General features: G+C 39.4%; 1 protein-coding gene across 2 annotated transcripts in view; it reads right to left on the bottom strand.

The window, feature by feature from the left end:
- FBXO38 (F-box protein 38) overlaps positions 1-19,599 on the bottom strand; it is a 109,130-nt gene that overhangs the window by 33,993 nt on the left and 55,538 nt on the right. For both annotated transcript variants that reach the window (XM_069102324.1, XM_069102325.1), the window contains exons 8-12: positions 18,119-18,212; positions 17,455-17,585; positions 11,736-11,906; positions 9,666-9,808; positions 7,528-7,738 (exon numbers count right to left, since the gene is read on the bottom strand). In XM_069102324.1, coding sequence (XP_068958425.1) covers positions 7,528-7,738; positions 9,666-9,808; positions 11,736-11,906; positions 17,455-17,585; positions 18,119-18,212 — 750 coding nt within the window. The remainder of the gene's footprint in view (positions 1-7,527; positions 7,739-9,665; positions 9,809-11,735; positions 11,907-17,454; positions 17,586-18,118; positions 18,213-19,599) is intronic.

Here is a 19,599-nt window from a genome sequence, read left to right as displayed (position 1 = left end):
TTTTTCTTTTTTTTTTTCATTTTTCAAATGCTTTATTAACTTCTGATTTACATCATTCATTTCTGCCAGATTTTGAGTTAAAAATTTTCTCCCCGTTTTTCCCCTACCCACCGCCCCAAAATAGCAGTCCCACAGGATATCCCCTCCTCCAATCTGCTCTCTCCCATATCTTCTCCCATACACTCTTTGACTTTTCCAATAGGGCATGGTGGATCTCAATGCCCCAGTGCCTGTATATTTTATTTCCCAATATATATTTTAAACATTTGGTTTTAAAACTTTGAACTCCAGATTCATTCCCTTCCTCCCTTGTCACCCACCCTTACTGGGAAGATAAGCAGTTCAGTATAGGTTGTACATGTGTAGCTAATGCAAAACATTAACATAGTAGATATATTGTAAAAGACTGACTATATTTCCCTCCCTCCTATCCCACCTCCCACTTGTTCTATTCTCTACTTTAATCCCATCCCTTTTCAAAAGTGGGTGCTTCCAACCTCCCTCCCCCCCAGCCTGCCCTCCCTTCCATCATTCCCCCTCTCATCCCCTACTCCCCCCCACTCTCCTATAGGGTGAGATACTCTATTTAGCGTGTTTCCCTCCCCGAGCCAAATTCAATGAGAATAAGTTTGACCCATTCTCTTTTGCCTTCCTATTCTTCCCCTCCATTGTAACCATTTTCTCTTGCCTCTTCATTTTGAGATAGTTAACCCCATTCAGTCTCTCCCCATCTCCTCTCATTATATTCCTCTCTCACCTCTTAATTTCAACTTTTAAGTATCATCTCTTCCTATGAAATTGGTCCTGTGTCCTCTATCTACGTATACCTGTAAACATATATACACATTCACATAAGTATTCATACGCCCCTATACCCTGCGATATACATACATACATACACATATGTATATATATATATGAATTTTTATTCCCTTCAACTATTTTCATACTGAGAAAAGTTTCATCAGTTACAATTATCATTTTTTCCACGTAGGAATGTTAATAGTTCAACTTTGATAAGTTCCTTATGATTTCTTTTCCCTGTTTACCTTCTCATGCTTCTTGTATCTGAATGTCAAATTTTCTATTCAACTCTGGTTTTTTCATCAAGAATTCTTGAAAGTCCTCTATTCTACTGCATGACCATATTTTTCCCTGAAACATGATCCTCAGTTTTGCTAGGTAGGTGATTCTTGGTTTTAATCCCAGTTCCTTTGCCCTCTGGAATATCATATTCCAAGGCCTTCAATCCCTCAGTGTAGAAGCTGCCAGATCCTGAGTTATCCTGATTGTGTTTCCACAATATTTAAATTGTTTCTTCCTGGCTGCTTGTAATATTCTCTCCTTGATCTGGGAATTCCAGAACCTGACTATAATATTGCTAGGAGTTTTCCTTTTGGGATCTTTTTCGGGAGTGATCAGTGGATTCTTTCAACCTCTATTTTGCCCTCTGGTTCTAAAACATCAGGGCAGTTTTCTTTGAGAGCTTCCTGGAGGATGATTTCTAGATTCTTACTTTGATCATGGCTTTCAGGTAGTCCAATAATTTTTAAATTCTCTCTCCTAGATCTATTCTCCAGGTAAGTGGTTTTTCCAATAAGATATTTCACATTGCCTTCTATTCGTTCATTTGTTTGGATCTGTTTAACAGCATCTTGACTTCTCATAAAGTCATTAGCTTCCATTTGCTCCAATCTAATTCTGAAGGAGTGATTCTCCTCAGTGAGCTTTTGAGATTCTTTTTTCCATCTGGCAAATTCAGCTTTTTAAGGCATTCTTCTCCTCATTGCCTTTTTGAGCTTCTTTTGCCATTTGTTAGTCTATTTTTTAAGTCAGGCTATTAACTCTCATTTTGTAATTTTCTTGCATCATTCTCATTTCTCTTCCCAATTTTTCCTCCACTTCTCTTATCTGCTTCTTAAGGTCCTCTATGGCTTTTTGCCACAGTAGGACTCTGCCACCAGACAGGGGAGCTTCGTTCCAAATGCTGGGGTTTTCTCAGCTGCCAGAGGTATTAGTTGGGTGCCCTCTCTGAAGCCTCCACACGCTCTGGCAAGTTGGTCACACACCCCAGGACCTCCACTCTAGACCGCAATCCAGATCCAAGCAGGTTAAAGCAAGAGCAATTACCCCTCAGACTGCTCATTTGGTCCCCCTACACTAAGCAGGCCAGAAGCTGAACCTGCCACGTGGGGGAAGCTGCGGGCCATGGCTCCTCAGCGGCAAAAGCCGACACACTCCCAACTACTGGGTCCCAAAGTCCACACTGCACTGACCCCTCACTTTGTCCTTAGCATCTATGTGTTGATAATTCTGGATTGCCACAGCTGCTGGAGATCTGGAGTCCCTCCAGCTGGAGGCTGGTCAGGCCTGCCCTGGGGCTAAAACCTTGGGGTGGGGATGGGCTGAGCCCTGCGCTGGCTGTCCTCAGCCAGAGGTTAGTTTCTCTGTGTCATTTTGTGGGTTCTGTAGCTCCAAAGTTTGTTCAGAGTCCCCTTTTACATGGATTGAAAGTGGTGAGAGCCGAGCCGCGTGGTCCTGTTTCTACTCCACCATCTTGACTCTGCCCCTCTATCTTTTCTTAGACTGCAATATTTTGTTAATTCAGATACCATAATTTGTCTCTAGCAGATAACCTAAGCTAACCCCATTAGATTTCTAGATCTTGGCTTTTCGTCTTTTTCCCTCATCCCTTCCACTTTCATCTTCCCTTCAGGATCAGGAAATTGATTTTACTTGTTTCCTTCCCTGGTATTATCCTCACCCTTTAATGTCCCTGCCTATTTCCCTCTTGAATATACAAATTGCATTTGTAGACATTCAACCCTCCTTTGTTTCAGATGAGTGAGGCTTAGTTGATGCTACCTCCCTCTTACCTCTTTTCCATGTTTGTGTACTTTTATGGGCCACATCTATGAGAAATCGCAAGTCCCCCCCCTTTTCCCCCCCCCTTTCTCCTTCCCTTCTTTTTCTACTTTTCAAACATTCAGAAGAGAAACAGTCTACTCCTTCATGCCCCCAAATCATTATTTTTCTCATTTTACTCAATACCCTATAAAGATGCTAAAGTTCTGGGGTGGCTAGGTGGTGCAGTGAATAGAGCACTGGCCCTGGAGTCAGGAGGACCTGAGTTCAAATCCTGCCTCAGACACTTAACACAAAAACTAGCCATTTGACCTTGGGCAAGTCACTTAACCCCAACTGCCCCCCCCCCTGAAATGTTAAAGTTCTAAAAGGGCATGTGTCTCTTCTCCCTTGTTAAAATATTTAACATTATATAATTATACACCTCATTCCAACTGTTAAGCTGAATTTACCTGACTGGGTTTCTCAGGACTCTTGTATTTATATTTCAAAGTTCTTCCTCAGCTCCAGTCTTTTCATTAAGCTTGAAAGGATTACCTGCTTTAGGCCAGCTTCATGATTACCTACCTGTTCTTAATCAACCTTCATGGGAAAGCTTGGAAGTCCTCTATCTCATTAAAGAGCCATTTTTTTTTTCTCCTGCAGGACACCCTGCTTATCTCTTTTGCCTTTTGGAATATTATATTCTAAGATCTCTCAGTTTCTTGGAACTTGAATTGCCTCTTTCAAGATAAATACATTTGAAAGCTTTAAATTTTTAGTTCAATATTCCTGGGACTTTATCTTTTAAAGTTCATTTCAGGAGGTAATAGGTAAAGGCTAGCTTTACCCTCTGGTTCTAATGGGCAATTTTCATTTATGCTTTCTTAAAACAAAACATGGTGTCCAGACATTTTTTTAATTGAGGTTTTCAGGGCATCTACTGATGAAATTGTATCTCCTTAAAGTGTTGTTATTCAGTTTTTTAAGTCATGCCAATTCTTTAGGACACCTTTTGGGGGTTTTCTTGGCAAAGCTACTAGAGTGGTTTGCCATTTCCTCCTCCAACTCATTTTACAGATGAGGAAACTGAGGTAAATGGGGTTAAGTGACTTGCCCAGGGTCACACAACTAGCAAGTGTCTGAGACCAATTTAAACTTAGGTCTTCCTGACTCCAGGACTGGTGCCCTATCCAATGTGCCTTCTAACTACCCCTATATTTTGGAAACCAAACCCTTATTAAAAGAAATGTGATACAAAAATTTTTCTTCCCATACCACTTGCCTTCTTCTTTTAGATATATTCATTTTGTTTGTGCAGATGCTTTTCAGTTCCATATCCTTATGTACAATTAGAAAAAAGTCTTACTGGTCTCCACTCTGTTGCTATTTATGTCTGCCTGCTTCATGTATTCATTCTTCCTGTACTTCTGTTTCTTGGGGTATTTGAGAAACAATAATCTCTTCAATTCTCATTTTCTTTCTTACGATGTTTCAAATGCTTCTTTATTACTGAATGTTCATCTTTTTTCTCTTATGGTTTAACTGAGATTTGTAGGACATGGCAAATTTCTGTAGTCCTGCAGTTGGGGACCTCTATGCCAGAAAAAACATAATTCTAAAACATCTACAAGCTAATAAGCCTCAAATAAAAGCACAGCTTGCCCACAAGATCAATTAGAATTCCTTGAAGCAATGATGAAAGGGTTTAAAAATGTTTTAAAATATTATAAATTAAGCAAGAATAATAGTTTAAAGAATTGGAATAGAAATGAGAATTAAAGAGGAGAATTAATAGTTTGGAACAAGAATTACAAAATCTATTCAAATAACAGACTCCTTGAAAATCAGAATGGGCCAAATGGAGCGTTTTCATGAGAAAACAAGAAATGTTAAAACAAGGTTGAAAGAATAGAAGGAAATGTAAGGTGTCACATATCAAAAATTAAGGACCTGGAAAACAGATTAAGGAAAGATAATTTAACAATCATTGTACCACCTGAAAGCCATGACCAAAAAAAAAAAAAAAAAGAGCCTTAATCTCAAGAAATCATGAAAGATAATTGCTGAGATCTCTCAGAACCAGAAGGCAAAATGAAAACTGCAAGAATTCAATAGTCCTCTCCTCAAAGAGCTGACCAGAAAATTTCAAGGAATGTTATAGCTAACATCAAGAGCTTACAGGGCAAAGAAAAATTACTTCAAGTTGTCAAAAAGAAAGAGTTGAAGTAGTGAGGAAGCATGGTCAAGATCACATAAGATTCAGAAGTAACCACCATAAAAAAGCAAAGAGCATGGCATACCATATTCTACAAGGCAAAAGATATAGGCTTATAACCAAGAATATCTTACCCAGTTCAAAAGTGAATATGATCATACAATGGAAAAAATGGATTTTTAAGGAAATAGAAGACTTTCAAGCATTACTGATGAAAAGACCAGAGCTAGATTGAAAGTTTAAAATACAATCGTGAGAATAAAGAGAAACATAGACAGGTAAATAGATTTTTGAAAGCTATGTTTGAATTGGGGATAAAGAAGCTACTGATATAAATACTATTACATAAGAATTATATTTTTTAGGTGTGTGTGTGTGCGCGCGCATACGCATAAAAGAACTATTTCAAAGGGGTCATAGAAGTCAAATAAGAATACTAAGGAGTGTTTTGTTATGTTATGATTCCAGGTGACCAGTGATTTAGAACAATGCCCCACTGCCTGAGAGAGGTGATAGATTAGATATGCTGAATTTTTGCAAATAGCCAATGTGGGAATGGCTCTTAGCTTAACAATGTGTATTTGCTAGAGGTTTTATTTGTGTGTGTATGTTATGTGTGGTTGTTTCTGGGGAAATAGGGAGTGGGAAAGAGAGAGTAGATGATTGCTAATCAAAAAAACAAAATTTAAATTAATAAAAAAAAGAGGTTTCTGAAACAAAAAATAAAGCATGCTTTAGAAGAACATAGGCATTATCTAAGTTCATGATAACTGGTGAGGGCAAAAACTCAAAACTCTTTTATGACTTACAGTATAAGGAGCCAACCTAGTCTATATTTTATTGTCTTCTTTAATGATCACACATAATCTACGCAAATGTTTAATTACAAAGACTATTTAAGCAAATTTATCTTTTGACTCAGTCAAAAAAGAGCTAGACTGATTCAGGGATTAGACAGTAAAAGACTATTATCATGAAGGCCATGTGCATAACAGTAGAGTACTCTCAGCCTCCATTAAAGACTCAGAGGTGGAATATGCTGTTGCTGGTGCACAGAATACAGCCCAGGAGAAATGAGTCTCTCTTCACAGCCCAAAAACGTCAAGTTGGGAAAAAAGGCCAAGAGAATAAACTTACTGAACATTACTAATGGGAAGATGGAGGAGGAACAAAGAAGAGCAGACGCATTCAGGTTTTCATGGGCTCAGTTCCTAAGTCACCTATGAAGGCAAGTCTTTGATCAGTGCAACTTCCCCATCTGTGACAGGACTTGCCAGCTGTTCAGTGTCCACAGAAAACACTGCTAGTCTTCTCTGTGAGGATGAAGTAAAAGATGTGACACGTCTAGTTTTTATGAGGGAGGGCTAAGCTAAGCTAGACCAAACTCTTGCTCACCTTCTTTACTATCACCTTTGCCTTTACACTTCAACCCCTACCCCTGAAATGGCTTTCAGATTCTACTTCTCAACAATGGTCAGTCTCATTTGTGACTTCCCATACTTCATCCCCTTATTTCACAACATCCACATAGATGTTGTGAGCAAGCACTGTGAGAATAGGTAGAAAGTCACTGAAGATTTGGAAGAGAACATCCAGGTAGGTAATCCCCCATCCCCACAACTGAAGCATCATCTCTACAACCTCCCCAACATGTACGATTATCCAGCCTCTGCTTAAATACCAAAAGTGGGAGGTAACTAACTCCTAAGCTTATTCATTGCATTTCAGGTCAGCTCTTGTCAGAAAGTTTTCCATTATATCAAGGCAAAATATGTCTCTCTCTAATCTCCCTGCAATGTCATAGTTCTGGCCTACCGGACCAAGAGGAACAAAGTCTAGCCCAAAGGTAACAAACGTAGGCTTCACATTCTTCCCTCGTCTCCTTAATCCAAACTGAACGTCCCTAGTTTCTTTCCTTGATTCTCACAGAAGCTCGGTGTCTGTCCAAGCGTCAGGATTCAGTCTACACTGTCACTAACAAGCAGTGAACTACAACTGGTCACAATACTCCACACAGTGTAACCATGGCAAAGCACAGGGGGATCATTTCCTCTTTTGTCTAGATCCTCAATCCAGCACTGCTAGAGCCCAGAACGAGAGCTGGAAGGCACTTCGGAGGTTATCAAATCCAATCTTTTCATTTCACAGATGAGGAAACTGGGGTCCAGGGAGGAGGCCAAGCAACTTCCCAAGGTCAAACTCTCGCAATCACATCAGGTTTTTCTTCAGCTGCAGCACCCTAATGTTTACTACCTGAGAATTTGTAGTCACTAGGACACTCAGTTCCTTTCCAAATGAACTGCTGTCGAGTCTGTTGTTTTGCAAAGACAAACAAAACATGTAATGCTCCTTTCCTATCCGTCTGCTCAACCAGGAAGAAGAAAGAAAAAGGGGGTGGGACTTAGGGGAAAAGAGAATGCAAAGTAAAAACCATTCCTGTGGAGCTCACAAAAGGTCAGGGTTACCCTCAGCTGCAATCTGCTGCTCTTCATCCTGTCCATCCTGGCGCATCTCATTCTCCTCGTTCTGGTCATTGGCCTGCTGGGCATTATTGTTGGGTACGTCGGGGTTGTTGTTTTGATGATTGTCGTTGTCATTGTTGGAATTCTGGTTGCTCACTAGGGCTGATGAGACACCAATCCCGGTACCTGCACTCAGGCCGACACGTGCACAGCCCTAAGGAAATACATAGTCAGATGTCAATGACAAGGGGATGACTACTCCAAATAAATGCCTGGCAAAGACGGAGCCACCCTAAATGCTACCTGTTCCCAAGAAAAGGGGCTTCATGATCTGGAGATGAAGGAAGGTGATTTATGAACTGCAGGTTTATGTGCAACCCATATATGATTCTGCTTGTTCGGAACCCTTTGACATATTTTGTATGACTTGATATCCTGATTTTCTACGACAGAGGATATGGCAATGTGGTACAGTGGAAAAACACTGGACTTTGAGCAGGAGATCTGTATTCAAGTCCTGGGTCCAAAAATGACTTAATTCTGTGAGCATGGGCAAGGCAATCAGTCTTTCTGAGTCTTGTTTTTCTCATATGCAAAATGGAGATAATATCTATATAAAAGAGTTCATGGGGGCATTATGAAGAAAGCACTTTGTAAACTCTAAAAGCAAGACAGAAACGTAGATTATTATTATTGTTCTCATAGTAACAACAAAAAAATTCCCACAACACATTTTTAGGCCCTATTTCTTATTCCAGAATGCTGATACCAAATCCAATTCCACATCCATTTCTTATGGCAATCCTTATCTTATTCCAAATCTTTGTTCTTTATCCAGCAAGTCATACTTCAAAGTAGGATCGTTCAAGCTACACAGAATCATAGGATTCTAAAGCTGGAAGGACCTTTGACATCATCTAGGCCAGGGATTCTAAACTTTTCTTCTGTGGCAGACTCCTTTCTGGCAGTCTGTTGAAGCATATGCACCCCTTCTCAGAACAATTAAAAAAAAAATTCATACTTTAAAAAATTTCATACATGTTAAATTTCAAATGGAAGTTAGTGAAAATAATCTGTATCCCACTCCCATTCCCAATCTAAGTTCATGAACCTCCTAAAATCTTAAGCCCAGATTAAGGACCCTGGCTCTAGGCTAACCTGCTCATTTTATAGATAAGGAAATTTAGCCCTGGGAAACAGAAGTGACTTTCCCAATGGCACAAAAGCAAGAAGACACAGAGCTACAATATGAACATAGGTCATCTAGCTCCAAATATAATGTCTTTTAAACTACACTACACTGTAGCTTGGTTTCGACAGACTAACAGTAATTCAGACCACATGACTGAAGTATCACCACCTGGTGTATGCATACCCAAACTGCAGGCTCAGTTTTCTCTGGGGGTAAATAAAACCTTTGAAGCTTCAATTTCCTAAGTTAGAGAATTGTGTAGCTAGAAGGAATGGAAGCGATTATATGTCAAACAATTTGTTTATAGAGGAGGAGACAAGGATCAGTAGGAGAAATTTCCCCATAAATTGACAAGTTCCAATACAATTGGGTATCTTAGTCCCCAACCTTTGAGTCTCTGAGAACGAGATTTTCAGAATGGGTCAGTACACATGGCAGACAGGTAGATCACAGTCTGGGTTCTGACCTTAACCTGAATGGGAAGTACCCTTTATGGTAAGTTTTCTTCCATCAAAATGAATGGAAGAGTCCAAAGAGTCTTAACCTATTCCTAACTTCTCCAAGTGCCCTTCTTTAGTTTTCTTTTCTCAGTAAATTACTGCAAGCTGTGCATATAATAAATATGCTTAGAACTGAAATAATTTAGTCCAATCCCCTTATTTAACAGAAGAGGAAACTGAGAACAAGAAAGGGAAAATGGCTTACAGTCACAAAGCATGCTACCAGAAGAATCACCAGTAAGACCCTGGTTTACTGATTTCGCTTTTCCTACAACATTATGCTGCCTAAACTATTATCTGTGTAACTTTCAGAGTTTTCAAAAATTATTCCTTGTTTATAACTTGCAAAAAGTGGACCTATTTTCAGAATAATTGTTGAAGATCATAGTTTTTTTTTTTTTTTTCTGAGCTCCAAAATAAGCTAAACAAAAATTCCCAGTGTGATCTACCTTGGGTGGTTCTCGAAACATCTGGTCCAGAGAGATAAACTCCAGGCTGGGCAACAGCTCAATAAACTGACTGAAAGATTCTAGTTTAACTGCGTGACATCTCACCAAGGTAAGGTCAACCAGCCGTGTCCATCTTGAATGGTCTGCAGAAGAAAAAGTGAATAATTTCAAGTCTTAAACATCTTTAGTCTTCCTTCCTATTTTAGGCTGCCAAACTGTCCCGCTATCATAATAGCACAACATAGCCACAAAAGGTCACGAATGAGACAAATTTTAGAACTGGTCAGAACCTCAGAGGCCATCTACTCCAACCTTCTCATTCAGCAGGTGAAGAAACAGCGGGCAAGAGATGTTAAGTGATTTGCCTAAATCGTATCTGGCAGAACACAGTTACAATGGGAAGAGCCAGGATTCACACTGAAGTCTTTTGGCTCTAAATTCGGTGCCCTTTCCACCACAACAGGATCCCTCATTCCTACTGTTTCCCTTTCCTTCACTCTCCCCTCACTACAACCCCAGCCTATCTATATAGCAGGGGTCAAACTTAAGTCCTCGACGCTAAATGCAACATTCTACGACACTACAAAGCCTCTGCAGCTCTTACTTATGACACTTTTTAAACCACCACTGTAAAAAGATCGGGGAAAGCTAGACCTCTTAAAAACACTTTTCTAGCAACATCGTTTTAAATACCGTGTTTCCCCGATAATAAGACACTGTCTTATTAATTTTTTTGGACAGAAAAACACCAGAGGGCTTATTTTCAGGGGAGGGCTTATTTTAATGAACATTGACAGCAATTTTAATAAACAGGTAAATGTGAACAAAAAAATGTACCTTTATTCAATAATGAATTCAATAAAAAACAGGATGATGCGCTCACTGCTGCAGCTCTGATTGGATGCAGCTCGGAGCGCGGTGTGCGTTTCACGGGGGGGGGGGTACATACAGAGGGTACGGTAATGTAGCATGTAGAGCAGGGGATCACCTTCACTACAGTAGCAATCTCAATAGGGCTTATTTTAGAGGAATCTTACACAGTAAGGGGAGGGCTTATTTTCGGGATAGGTCTTATTATTGGGGAAACATGGTATGTTCCATTGCTAGAGCAACGAAATGTCAAAGTCTCTTTATGATTCTCTAGGGATATGTGACTGTTAGAATCCAATTTCTGGCATACAAATGTCTGGGAGACAAACACAATTCTAAAGGATTTATCTTTCAGAATTTTAGTCACAGTGCCTAAAACCCAAAGAGACCTGGAGTCTGACCCCCATAGAGGGGAAATATACTTGTTGCTGATTAGGGGCCTATTTTGAAGATAAAGAAAATTTCAGACATAAAAAAAAGACCTACAAACTTGTATTGACCTAAAATAAGCAGGACTGTGGTAAAATAAATTTACCTAAAATAGTATTAGGTTTAGGATTATGTTTGGAACTGAAAGGGACCTTAGATGTCTTTTGATCCAATACCCTTTTTCTCCCTTGTTAAGTAAACAATGAAGGAATAGTATAGTATGATAGAAAAAGCACAGAATTTGAAGTCAGAAGACATGAATTTGAATACTGGGTAACTTTGAGCACATCACAACTTCACTGGCACTCAGTTTCCTCATCTGTAAAATAGACAATTAGGAAAGATCACATCTCAGATCTCTTCCTGTTCTAAATCTTATTAAGTGTTCTGCCCTAGGTAACACAGGTAGTTAAGTAGCTGAGCTGATATTTAGCCACAGAGGTCATAGGTCATAATTTTTGTAGACTTTAAAGAACTGTATAAATGTCAGCTATTGTTACCTACCTCATGAGATTTTTGTAAGGAAAGTGCTTTATCGAATTCATTTGATGGAAATGTGAGGAGTTATATTTGCCCTACTTCAGACAACTAGTGCGAAGAAAGCACAACAGAAAACGGCTGTTAATTCCTTATATGGGGCATTAAGGAGCCTATAGTCCCAGGATAAAGCAAGATGAATATGGACCATGTTGTTAAGGAATGGCTTCTAGAAGCTCTAGATACAAGGTGATACCATTTTATTTTGGCTACACAGTAGTAAGTTTATAGTACCTGTGATCCAATTATTTGGGTTATGAAGATGAGGACAATTGTAAATGAGCAGATATTTGATACAGGAAAAAACCTCATTGACAGCCTTCATCCCGATATCTGTAATGATGCCAGGATTTTCCACCACATCAGCTAAGCCATACTTCACCAAATCAGCATTGGTCATTTTGCCTGGAATGAGAAACCGATGTAAGAAAGTCAAAATCCTAGGAGACAAATAACTGCTTATTTCCTACCTTCAGCCTGCCCTACATGAAGAACAAGGTTTCTTTTATAACATAAAAACCTAATTTTAATAATAATTCCTCAATACTTCAAAGACCCCTAATTTCAACTGTGTGGCTAAACTCTGTACCAATATTTCATCTATATTAGAAAGCCCTCCAACACCCCTCTATGCCAATATTTATAAGTTGCTATAGAGTAATAAATCTATCACTTAGTAGTCAATGCCCAGTGTGACAAGTCTCTCCCCCACTTAGCTAAGCTAATCCTCACATATGAGGAACACTTTCACATCATAATGAGGAATGGGAAAAAGATTCTTAATATTGAGAAACATGAATAAGAAAAAACTCATTTCCAACCATGAAAGCAATAAAATTGAAGACAGAAAATGAATGTGACATCTGACAGCCCCCAAAGAATAGACAAAAAAATATACCGTATTGGCCAAAATATAAGGTGAGGTTTTCAGTTCTGGCTTAAAAACAGTAAAATAAAATTCTAATATATAACTAAGCTGACATTCAAGAGTTATGGTCTTGGGAATCTAACATTTGGATTATAAAAACAGGAGGCTTAGAATATTTTTTAAAGTCCCAAGCAGGAATGAACATACAGCTGCAATTGTTCCTGCTGTAACAAAACAGGTGTCCAGGATAGCCCCCAAACAGAAGACTATTTCCTCACTTGATTTAGGTAGCTTTTCTGCCACCAGGGCCCAGCAGAGTGAAAGAAAAATATCTTTCCCAGTGGAAGCCTGGGTCACCACAGGCTTCTGAGAGCATCCCCCACCTGTTCACTAGCAGAGAATTACAGCAGAGAAGTATGCAAATGGATGAAGTTAACTATATAATCTAAATAAGATAATTTGAAAACTGGAAGGAATTTTCTTTAGAAATCATGTAGTTTAATCCCTTTGTTTTAAAGATGAGGAAACTACGACTTAGAGTGGCTAACTGATCCGCCCTTTACTTTCTGTTTTTTCACCTCCTGCAATCCTTACTTGTCCCTGTCACCAACAAGCCTGTCCATTATGGACACAACTTGCTTTCTTCTCTCCACTCTCCACAGTTAACTTCAAGTGTCTCCCTCAGCTGCAATGTTCAATGTTTTCCTTGAATATTTACAGTTCTGAATCTACAGCATGTGACTCTTTTCTAGGACTGAAGTGTGATAAAGCAAAGGGAGCAATGGATTGGAAGGTACAGGACCAGGATTTGGCTCTCACTCTACTTACTACCTACAGGACCTTGAGGCAGCAGTGTCATCTTTCTGGGATTCAGCATTCCCACGAGCAAAATGAGGGGACTGAATAAAAGGAATGCTACATTCCTTTCCAATTCTAATGATGTAAGAAGCCATGGAACACAGAAGGAAGGACACTAAGTGCAACCGCAGGGCCTGCTTAGAGTCCTAGCTCTGTCCCTCTACTTCCCAAACCTCAGTTCCCTTATCTGTAAAATAAGGAAATATGACTAGATCTAGAAATTATGATCTTTTCCCTTCTTCAAACCATGGGCCCTCTAAAATTCCAACAATCATTTCACTTCAGGAAAGGATAATGCCTATCCTTTCTCTTTGGGTCTTCCCTTTTTCTTTTTCTTTTCTTTTTTTTTTTTTTAAGCAATTGGGGTTAAGTAACTTGCTCAAGGTTACATGGCCAGTTATTTCTGGGTGTGGTGCTGAGTGTCTGAGCCTGGGATTCGATCTCCAGGTCGTCCCAACACTGGAACCGGTGCTCTTACTCGCTGAGCCACCTGGCCGCCCCTAAGCAATTGGGGTTAAGTAACTTGCTCAAGATTACACGGCCAGGTGTTTCTGGGTGGGTGCTAAGTGTCTGAGCCCGGGATTCGATCTCCAGGTCTTCTCAACACTGGAGCCGGTGCTCTTACTCGCTGTGCTACCTGGCCGCCCCAAGGGTCTTCCCTTTTTCAATTCAATTTAAAAAGTATATATTATGCACCAATTATGTGTACAATATAAAAACAAAAAAATGAAAGTAGTCTCTGCCCTTGAGGAGCTTACAGTCTACTATGGAATGCAACAGGTAAACAAGTCAGTGAATACTAGATAATTTTAGGAGGGAGAAGACACTGATAATTAGGGGAATCAGAAAGTGGTTAGACAGGTCGGGTAGGAAGTAGTACTTGAAAGCAATCTTCAGAGATATCAAAAGATTCTAAAGGGTGGAGATGAGGAGCACATTTCAGGAATGAGGGGCAGCCCTTGTCAAAGGCATGGAGGTCAGAGACATGACATTCTTGGACATTAAACTCACAATATGTAAAACACGACCATCAGCCTCCCCAGGCTACCCTCAATCTTGAACTTTTTCCCCATTAAGGGGAGCAAGGGGGGAAGAGTCAAATTTGTTTCCCTCTTTCCTAGGCCTTTTTTATGTGTCTCTTCTCCCTGAAAAGGGAGGTTAAAGTGCGGTATTTAGAAGGGAAGGCTAGATGGAGAATTTTTAAGGGAAAGGGAGAGCAGCAAAATGATCTAATAGAAAGAACACTGGATCTTGGCATCAAAAGATATGAATTGAAACCCCAGCTTTGACTCAAATTAGTTGTATAAACTTGGGGAAAGAGTTTTCAATTCATCTCTCTGGGCCTCAATTTCCTCATCTAAAAAAATTATTAGTAATTTTTATAAGGCTATTATGAGAAAGGTATTTTGTAAACCTTAGAATCCCAAAGAGTTGTAACTATTATAATATTTATAGCCAAAAGGCACCTTAGAGATCATCTTGCATTAGTTCCTTCTTTAGTAGAGAATTAAACCAAGGTCCCAGGCTGCTACGTGACTTGCCCATGAGGCTTGTCCTTGAGTCTAAGTGACAGCGCTTTAAGTCCAAATATACTGCTCTCTCCACTATATCGTGCATATTTTGGAGGAGCGGCCTCAGATGCCCTTTTTAGTTCATATGGATTCAAAGGCTGCCCTAGAACCGAACTTAGGAGGGAGACCCTGGGGATGACTTTAGGGATGGAGAAGGGGAGAAAGGTGGAGAATTGAGAGATGAGAGTTCCAAGATTGGAACTCCAGCTTCCAAAAACTGGACAAACCTGTCTGCAGTGATTATGCAAAAAAGAACAAAATTATAACAAAGTCAAAATATTAAAGAAATTACAATGCCAATTTTAAGATCAAGAATGCCAAAGAAGCAAACACTTATCAAGCTGCTTTTAAAAATGGTTTTGGATTATAAAAAGGCACAAAGCTCCTAAGGAGGTCATTGCACAGCATCCCAATTCAGAACCAGTCTAGGACAGTGTAAAAGGATGAAGGGTTAAAGCAGATTTGCTCTGTAGGAGATCAGCTTTGAGCGACATCTTCCAGAATATTTAAAGAGATCAGTTTTTCCTACATTCTTATTTTATATAAAAGACATAATTATATTCTGAATGTTGACCAGATGTTAATACTTTTTGCTAACACCATTTTATAACTGTATATACAAAAAAGGCAAGAAATAACTGTAAAATCTACTGAAAATTAGGAAGGACATACAACAGTTAACTTTCAACCTAGAGAACTAAACTCCCTCTTTTGTACTACTAGCATAACTCTTATCAAATGACTTAATATGTTCAGAACCCTAAAATCTGTCTTACTTTCCTATCAGGTAAAGTTCAATATCCTTAGCTTAGCATTCAAAGTCCTTGTCAATATAGTATTCCTGTATCTCTCCAGCCTTACTGCACCCATGTATTCTACCATAATATACAAATGGCCAGTCTTATTGCATATTCTATGCTTTTCTTGATTCTGTTCATGCTTTTCCCTATGCCTGCAATATCCTCTGATCTTTCTATTGAATTCTTACCACCCTTTAAAACCCTGCCTCCTCTCCTGTAATCAACAATGATCTTTTCACTCCTCAGAACCTACACGGAATTTTGCTTGCACCTCCTTTCTGCGCTCATTATATAAGTTGATTTTGTGTCATGTTCCCTTAATTACACTGAGAACATCATGAGGGCAAGGAAGGAAGCTGATTTCAACTTTGTTATCCCTAAATGGTTCTTTGCACATAGTAGGCTTTTAATCAATGACTGGAATTACAGAATTTGGGAGTTGGAAGGTATTTCAAAAGCTACCCTTGTCCAACTTATTAAAAAAATGAGCAATCCATTCTACATCTTTGGTAGGTATGCATACAGCCTCCACTTAGACATCTCTAGTAGTGAGTGACCACTGATTTTGTCTCCCAAAGTAGCTTATTTCAATTTTTGCCAGTTCAAATAGTTACAAAGTTTTCCCTTACATCAAATCTTTCTAAATCTTTCTCTTTGCAGCAATTGCTCTAGTTCTGCTACCTGGGCTGTAATTTCTTTCCATCCCCGTCTTTCTCCCTAGTTTTTCTTATCAGTTCGATTTAACAAACTTATCAAGTACTTACTAAGTGCACAAAACAGGAATTAAATGGACAAAAAAAAAAACTGCTCAAGGAGCTTAAATTTTCCAGTCTGACATCCCTGATTCCTTCCAGAAAACCTTTGAGGCTGCTACACCTAAGGAAAGTCAACAATCCCTTTACCAACCTGACCAACTTCCTCAGAATGCATTTAGAACCTTCTTAAATTATGAATTGAATTGCTTTACTTTAAAGTGGCAAGATAGTATCCAAAGAGAATGTCTGTTAGGTGTGAATTTCAAGAAAAACAATGAATTAACTCTGGATCTTTTTCTAGGCTGGTTAAAAATATGGGGCGAGAAGGCACAAAGTTCTTGCAAAATAAAAAATATGCTTTTCCTGAGCATTTGACCAACGTGGTGAGAAAATAAGTTCGTGCAATGCATGATGACTGTGATGAGTGTACCTGAAGGGATGACTTCCCAACTGCAGGTTCTAGGTTGTTGCTGTGAACAAGCCTTTCAAAGACAACCTGCAGAAAGGGCGTATGGACTGGCTGCTCACGGAAGATCATGTTCTAACACCATCTGGAAAAGTCAAGAAACCCTCAGTGGGCTTACTGCGTGAGCGGCTGCTGCAGGCACGGAGGGGATGCTTATTTGAGAGGCTATTAAAGGCTTCAAGAAATGCGGCATAATAAAGGTCAATGAAAGACAAGCCAGGTAAAAGGAAGCTTCAGGGCAAAAGGGCTCAGGCAGTGAGAGAAAACAAGAAAACTGTGCAGGCAACATTTGCAAACAACTGTCTTCTGCTTATCTGTTGTTTGTTGGTGATGCTACTGATTATTATTCCGATGTTTCATAGGGCAGGTCCACAACTGATAAAGAAACCCACCAAATGGTCTCATTTCACAATGTTTTCCTAAGATAAAACAGAGCTAGAAGAGACCTTAAAGATCATTCAGTCCAACTCCTTCATTTTACAGATAAGGAAACCTCTTCTCTGAAAAGTAAAATTGTATTAGGTTTGAGATCACCTTATATATGGGACAATACGGTATATCAAAACTTTGGGTTTCAACTGCTAAGGTTTGAGAGCAGCAGTCTTAGGGATAAAACAGAAATAGAATAGTCTTACACTGCAGTAAAAACTCATCCACATATCCCAGGTGGAGGGTTTCAAACTGTGGGAACTCCAATTCTGCCATCTTGAGTGCAGAAAAGACGCCATCTTTGGTTAGAGAAGGCTGGATTCTAACTTCATGTAACCTAAGAATAAAGGGATGAAGAGGAGATCAAAGAAAGTCAAGTAACATTTCACTAAAATCAAAGATTCCTTTTGTACGTCAGTTATGAAAATAATTCTTTCCAAGGCTCATTACTCTATCACAGAAGCCAACCAAAATGATGAGGTTAATTCCATGGAATCCCTAGTTATCATTAGACTTTTTCACTACTCATGATAAGTGTCATTACAATTTCAGTTGGTCTGGAACTCCTATAAGGAAGTTGTCCATATTGACCCTGAGAAACCATGAAGAGAATGATGGTATTTGGATTTTCCCTTCCTTCTAAGACGGGAAGTTGCTACTTTAGCATAAGGAGCCTTAAATAGTCTAAGCTAGTCACCCTTCATAACTTTTACAAAGTAGCTAAGTCATCACAAACTATTATTTTATTTTTTTTCTTCAGTAACTCAAGCAGTACTCTTCAGAACCTTGTGGTCAAGTCCTACTTGAAAAACCACCCAAGAGGAAAAATGGTGTGTCATTTCTCCAAGGGCAACACAAGAGAAGACATACCTTCGAGCAGCAGTGATGATGAGGTAGCCAAGGTCCACTTCAAGAGCATTCTTGCAAGCTCCCAAAACAATAGTGTGCAAATTTCTAAAACCACCTGCACAAGGAAGGGGAGGAAAGAGAAAATTAAAAGCAGGCTTTTCTTTTGACCAATGAGCTGTTACTTCAAACTTTACATTTTAAGCAAAATTATTATAGTCAGTAGAAATCAAACCAGTATTCCTGTTCAAGATACCAACTGCTAAAGATGAGTTACAATAAAGGCTAATTCCTAGAAAGTGCTGGAAGGAGACACTGATAAAATGTTTCCTAAAGAATGCTAGTGAAGGGGCAGCCAGGCGGCTCAGCGAGTAAGAGCACGGGCTCCAGTGTTGGGATGACCTGGGATCGAATCTGGGCTCAGATACTTAGCACCACACCCAGAAATAACTGGCCGTGTAAGCTTGAGCAAGCTACTTAACCCCGATTGCTTAAAAAAATTAAAAAAAAAAAAGAATGCTAGTGAACTGTCAAGAAAGAAATTTTAATAGGAATTTCAGGAATCTGCAGACTTTTGGGTAATGTGTGCATCGTAAGTCAACAAGCATTTATTAAGTGCCAAGAACTATGCTAAGGAGTAGAGGGAAAAACCAGTTCCAAAAATGTATTTACAATTAAGACAAACTGAGGATACAGGGATAATTCCAGAGCAAAGGGACTAAGGTTATAGAGGACTGGGAAACCCTTCTTTTAAAAGGTGGGATGAGTGGAATTAGTAAATCAAGGAAGCCATGAGGCAGAGATGAGGGAAGTTTTAAAGTATGGGAGAGAGCCAGGGGAACTGCCTGCAGTCAGAAGATGGAGTGCTGTACGTACAGAACAGAAAAGGGACCAGTGTCATTGACTTGCCAAGTACATAGAGGGGAGAAGGAAGTAAGAAAACTAGAAAGACAGGAGGGAACTAGGTTATGCAGCCCATGATCCTGGCGGTAACAGAACATCATTGGAATTTACTGAACAAGGGCCGGAGAATATGGGCAGACCTTTGCTTCAGAAAGATCAGTCTGACACGTGAATGGAAGATGGACCAGAATAAGGAGAATCTGAGGTAAGAAGACTGCCAGAAGGCTTTTGCAATAGTCCTCCAGGCATGAGGTGATGAGGGTCTTTGTACCAGGTCCAGCCATGCTAGGACAGAATGTAGCTTATATAGGAGATATTAAGAAGGTAAGACTGACAGGAGTTGGTAACAGATTGGATGTGGGAGGCCAGGAGAGTGAGGAGTTGAGTCCAAACCTGAATACTGTGGCAACAAGATCAATCCCAATAGCTAGGGGCTCTCCATTACCTTACCTTGATGTTGGTTTTATTTGTTCAGAAGACACTTATTAAAGTTTATGCTCAGAGCAAGACAAAAATAAACAAGTTCTTGCCCTCCAGGAAGTTTTAAAAATTAGAGGATTACATTTATTGCATGCTTTAACTTTAATATTACTAACATAGAT

This window comes from Petaurus breviceps, unplaced genomic scaffold, assembly GCF_028583685.1.
Source record: "Petaurus breviceps papuanus isolate PSGF00001 unplaced genomic scaffold, PetGlider_PUasm1.0 551, whole genome shotgun sequence".
In the NCBI taxonomy this organism is placed as follows: Eukaryota; Metazoa; Chordata; class Mammalia; order Diprotodontia; family Petauridae; genus Petaurus; species Petaurus breviceps.
This window is presented reverse-complemented; position numbering and strand designations above follow the sequence as displayed.